This window comes from Emydura macquarii, unplaced genomic scaffold, assembly GCF_026122565.2.
Source record: "Emydura macquarii macquarii isolate MOO-44397 ecotype Brisbane River unplaced genomic scaffold, CSIRO-AGI_Emac_v2 contig_2795, whole genome shotgun sequence".
Lineage (NCBI taxonomy): Eukaryota > Metazoa > Chordata > Testudines > Chelidae > Emydura > Emydura macquarii.
Genome location: NW_027132932.1, coordinates 3,327,306 through 3,333,305, shown reverse-complemented (window position 1 = coordinate 3,333,305; position 6,000 = coordinate 3,327,306). Strand labels below are relative to the sequence as shown.

General features: G+C 38.8%; 1 protein-coding gene across 20 annotated transcripts in view; it reads right to left on the bottom strand.

Annotated features, from left to right (window-relative positions):
• Positions 1–223: 223 nt before the first annotated feature.
• The window catches only part of CTBP1 (C-terminal binding protein 1), a 385,409-nt gene continuing 379,632 nt past the window's right edge, over positions 224–6,000 (bottom strand). For 19 of the 20 annotated variants that reach the window (XM_067567700.1, XM_067567699.1, XM_067567703.1 and 16 more), the window contains one exon: positions 224–1,465. In XM_067567700.1, coding sequence (XP_067423801.1) covers positions 1,279–1,465 — 187 coding nt within the window. In that variant the 3' untranslated portion in view covers positions 224–1,278. The remainder of the gene's footprint in view (positions 1,466–6,000) is intronic. The other variant, XM_067567705.1, reaches the window with a different exon arrangement.

Sequence of the window (6,000 nt, the reverse complement as noted above, 5' to 3'; positions counted from 1 at the left end):
AACCACACAGACACTGTTTATGTAGAACTTCCACAAAAGAAGTTTATTTTGTTGCTGTTGTGCCCCCTCTGCTGTCTCAGCAGCATAATAAATATTGTTACCATACTGTAGTTGATGATGCTGGTGCACAAAACAAAGTAGTAACTCAAAAGCTATCTTAAATTTCAAACTTCATTAGAAACACAGGAAAAAGATCAATTTTATGAAATAGAAAGGGGAAAAATGGCATGGAAAGGATTTTTATTTTTGAAGCTTCCAAGAGGATATTACAAACAATGGAGAGCAAAGTAAAGCTAGAAATGAAATACTTGACAGCATCCTTTTAAAAATTACATCTAAGAAACCTAATAAAAGCTGAATAAACAGTTACTAGAAATAAAAATTTTTACACATCTGATATTTGTCTGGGATTTTTATTTCTTTAAAATAATTCATACAAATGGTTACAGTCACAAACATGATTTTAACCAAAAATATTGCTAGCCTACCACATTACCAGGAAGGAATCAATGTAGGCAATGAAATGCTGCTACTTTTCAGTAGGCTAGTGCCTTTTTCGCAAACCACCAATAATATATACTTTAACTGGTGACAAAAAGCACGATGCTTGTTTATACAAAACTTTTTTTTCCCCTCAAAATCTCTTTGCAATGTTTTCTTCATTTTGAAATAAGGGAATTCATGCCAAAATAAGGAGAAACTGTTTTTTCTTTTGTTTACTAAATTATTCTAAAAAATAAGACAAGCAGGTAGAAAAAACAATGCACTGTGTGGCGTAGAAAGAAAAATGGGAAAAATTCATTGTCCTGAGAAGTTTGCCGACTGCCTCATTTTTGGGCATGTTTTAACACATAAAAGAAAGGATTTTAATCTCAAAACTGGTTTGTTGAATGCCTCCCTTATGTGTTTTTTCCTTGTTGACAGCTAAGCAAAACAAACCCTTTTTAATGTTCTAAAAACTGTACACAGACAAGTACATTCATGATATAATTAACTACTAACTTCTCTTGCTTAACAAAGAACCCATAGGACACAGAAACAGTGAATCAGTCCACTGGACAGGGACAAACTACAATTTATACGGAGGAAAAAAAGTTTCCAAATCTTCTTTTTTTCATCTCCCACCTTTTCCTTTTATACTGTATATTGGACCAGTTTCTAAAACAATTATTGTCTCCTCCTGTAAGTTCATGGTTTTGCCTTTATTCAAAATCCAGATTTTTTCCACACGCTCTCTGAAGTTGAAATCTCCAATGTCGGGAATGCTGTTTTCTTAGGCTACAATTGGTCACTTGGGTGGTCTCTATCAGCTTCTGGTTTGACTGTTTGACCGGGGGAAGGAGCATGTGGTGGGTGGGCCACAGCAGGGAGGCCGTGTGATAGGGACATGGGATTGGGAACTATTCCTTCGACTGCCGTAGGTATGCCTGCTGGAGCCACGCTTACAACACCTGGGGGATACCTGCTAAGAGAGGAAAATAAGAATAATTAAAACCCAGAGATGGGTGATGGGAAAGCGTACCTGGCCTAGGAACTGTACTCATCTTCAGGGAGGACGGCAATGCTTTTTGTAATGCTCAGGATGACACAGTGCATCATATACAGGTCTTGTTAATTAAGGCAATCAATGCTTTACTTTAACCAAATTAGAAATGGGAATTTGCTAATTCCTTCAGATTCCTGGCTTGTTGGTTCATCTGACAGCATGAGTGACAACATATGTAACAACGATATTAACTGAAAGAGCCCTTTTGCTCTAAAGTTATGATCCTGACCCTTCATTGTCACTGGGAGTCTTACCATTGACTCCACTGGGTGAAGGGTTGGACCTTAATGCCCTATTTTCCTTCCCTTGTGGCTTTTCTGAATTTTCTGAATTTTGGGACTGAAACATACCAAAGCGTTATTTTGTAAAGTTTTGAATTAAGTTGAGTTGGTTTCAAGATACTGCGAGTCTGGAAAAATGTCCTTTCTTTTAAAATAAACTTACAACCTTAGCCAGATAGGGCCCAGTTATAAAACACAGTGGAACCATATCTTAATCCATGAATAGTCTCATTTAAACCAACAGATGGCAACAGAGGCATGCACCGGGGGAGGGGGGGGGGGGCGGCCAACCAGGGGCATGGGCCCCCCTAATAATCATCAGGAGCAGAGAACTCCTCCAGCCCCGGCGGCAGGGGAAAGCAAGCTCTTCCCAGCCGCAGTGGTGGTGGGTGGAGAGCAAGATCCTCCTGGCCCCAGGAGAGATCGTGAACTCCTGCCAGAGCCAAGATGGGGGAAGGAGAGCGAGCTCCTGCCATGGCCGGGGGGAGAGAGGGAAGAGCAAGCTGCTCCTGGGGGTGGCACAGAACATGCCCCTCCCCCCCCCCAAAAAAAAGGGGTCAAAGTTAAATTTCTGTGCACGCCCCTGGGTGGCAAAATCAGACCCTAAAATCTTGAGTTGATTTTTAAATTTCAAACTTGCTCTGGACCTAGTTCTTCAGGAGGACCAGTGCCCTTGGCATGTGGGAAGGAACGGAGGGTCACAAATAAATAACTGCATCGTTCTTCAGTTTTGTTACCTTTTTTTGGAGAAGCATCAAGGTCTACGTATTGTCAGGGTTTGGAAGGGAATAACACTTTCAATCTGGTTTTACGGAGGCGGGGATATTACCAGGGCACAGAAAATGGCAAAGCTGCTACATTCTGAGGGAGCTAATTCACACAGATATGTTATGCTGCTGCTATTTTAAACAACAGCTTCATATGTCTATCCTCTTTTGTGATGTTATCAAAAAAACTTAATTGTCAGCAAAATGGCTGCAATTCACCTTTCAGGGTTATCTCATACCAGCCACATATTTTATTCTTTAACTCTCTCCTCCACTCCACCATAGAAACGTGCACTTGCCTTTTGCTGTCTTGAACTGGTGTTTTGCTTACCCAAAGCCCTTAACAAAGTGTTTATTTAAAAAGCCTTACACTGCTCTTCACAATAGCAGTGTAATCTGCTGCCCTATTACTCACTTAGATTTAAAAGGCAGGAATTACAACTGCAGCCTATTGAAACTTTTCTAAACATCACTGAAAATTCTGCAGTTGATGTCCCAGTCATTACAGATTTCCAAACCAAATGCCGTTGAGCATTTCATGGCGCCTCTGTGTCGGACAGCTTTTCTGACATCAAACACTTTTGTGTTACTTTCCCTGAAGACTCCCTCACATGGAAAGAAAATCAGGTTGGAAACCGGCTCCCACAATCAGCAAACTCATAGAGGGAGAGAAGCAGAAGGGAAGCAGCTTTCCTACTTTATCACTTGAATCCCATGGAAGATCTCCTTCACAAACACCATGCAACTAGAGCTCTGTATAGCTTTTAGGGAGGACATGACAGGCCAGGAAGAAAACTGTTGGCCTGCTCACTCTAGTGGAGACTCCCATTGATGATACTGCTGCTCCTCGTGTTGGTATATCTGTTGATTTGAAGGATCCTGCCATCTGCAGGCCAATTAATTTAATTCCTCATCCCTCACCAACCCTCAATGGGGTATCTCCCATGGAATTTGCAAGTGTTAATTTACAGTTTCTTGTGTAACTCTGCCCCTCCAGAGAGTGTTTTTCCAGAATTAATTGGCAATTGCAAATGAAATTAGTTCCTACTTTCAGAACATCAATTTGAATCTTATTAATCAATGCCTATGAATATTTTGCAACTGGGTATTGTTTTATTTATTCAAATTTAATTTTGAAGAGGACTTCTTTGTTGTTTCGTGCAAAAATTAAAATACATGTCATGAGAGGACAATAATTCTGAAATTAAAAGACACACCCAACATAGCAGTCCTTGCAACAAAGATTCTCTAGCTTCCAACCATCAACCCCTCACAATCCGCCCATTCCTCAAATGCTCATGGAAATACCTTGTCAATGTGCCCACAGGATCAATTAATTTGGGCTCTGACAAAATAGGGAAGGAGCAAATTCCAAAGTTGTGTTTTTCTCATCAAGAATTTCCTTCCATAAAGTCTCTCCAATTTAAACGATAGAGGTTCTAAGTCAGGAGTGTCTACGAATCACAACTATGGTCTGAACTGGGGCTGTTTCAAACTCTGTGGAGAAAATTGTGCATTGCCCGCAGGATATCACCTTTAATGTTTGCACAGTAATCCCCATTAATACTAGTAATGATCTTTCTTGTAGTCCAAATTCTGACCTTTCTTCAACCCCTCTTACCAGAAAAATGTTGCCTATAAATCTACAGCAACATCCAAGTGTCATACAATTACTTTTTTGTCCTGAATCTAAATTGTGTTACACCAGCCAAAATACTGATATTATGTCTCTCTGTTGATGCCGTATCTTGCCTCACTAATACTGCTCCTGTATCCCCAATTTATTTTGCCATGATCTTTTGGTAAATTCTGTCTCGTTACTTTATTTTCCTGATTCAACTATATCAGTGTTATTCCAACTTTTTAATTAATCTTATCTTTAAACATATGCCATATAAAATTTAGCAGTCATTATATGTATACTTCTGGCATTTGCCTCCCTCTTCGCTTCACTGTTTCATTCTCTCTTACACTGTTAATCAGCAGATGCATTCCCTCCAGAACCTTTCAGTCCATCTCCCAACCCTTCACCTCTGGTATCAATAATCCAAAAACAAGCCAGGTAATTGTGTCATAAACTAATCTAATTGCCCAAGCAGAACCAAGATGTAGCTGATCTCACTTTTGTCATTCTGCTTCCCCACATATAGCACTTTATAAAAAAATCTCTATTCTTCTGACCTGGGATTAACAGTCAACTGTTTATCCCTTTTCAGTTTAATCCACTTTATCATTATTTACATTGCAGTAGCACCAAGAGGCCCCAGCCCCATTGTGCTAGGTGCTGTACAAACACATGACAAGACAATGTCACTGTCCCAAAGAGTTTACAATCTAAGTAAAAAAGTCTCTTCCAGGCAGTGTGTGAATCACTCTTTAAATATTCTTTAACATGCTATTCGTTGTATAATTTATTCCAGCATAGGTAGCAACAATAATATCTAAAGTGTGGCTATGCTATTCTTGTCTATATCTGTTTGAAGGCAGAAGGTATTTCAACATCTGTAAATTGCATGATCTCCATATCTACTGTGGGTTATGTCATCATGTCTATGTATCTGGCCATATCTTGCATTCTCAGTGTCACAGTAAGTAGGGATGTATTATTTAATAAGTAGTCCAATAATGACTACACAACAAAAGCACATGAGCAGTTTATGCATCTACTTTACCTAAGAATTCAGACTATTACAAATAGGTTCCTTCCCATTTCCTTTGCATAATTCATCAAACTTCTCAGGAACATCATTAATTTTTGCTGCTGGAAGAGTAACCACAGCCCTGTTTGCATGACCTTCTTAACAGACTGGATATCCATGTTTAGCATACAGTAAATGAGAGATTTCTTTTCTGCAGGATATTATGATTTTCAAAAGGCATTTGATCTGGATAATGTTCAGCTGGTGATTGCTGAATGTTCTTTGCTTGAGATAACAACATATTTGATTCACTTAGGAGCTCTATTCCTTATCACAATTCAAATAATGATATTTCCAGGATTAAATGTTCTTGTTAGTCTTAGTTCACAAAAGGCCTATTTGCATTTTCTACATATAAATGATCATCCAAATTCTTATCTTCTGATACAATTACATGAAGATGATATGGCTAGAAGAACATCTGAAAAATCATGCTCTTAGTGAAAGACTGCACAACTTAACTGGCTGAATGAAAGTCTCATACTGGAAACAGAAGATAAGATGGAAATATTTGTTTCAAACAATCCATTCAACTTTTGTGCTAAAGGCAGAATGGAATTTAATATTAGCAAGTACTGTTATTGAAATTAATTCTTTCATAAATCCTCCGCTTCAAATTCATATGATTTTGAATCACCACAACCAATATGGCAATGGTTCCCATTGACCTTTCTTAAAGAATATCCTACGTTGGTTTGTACAGATAC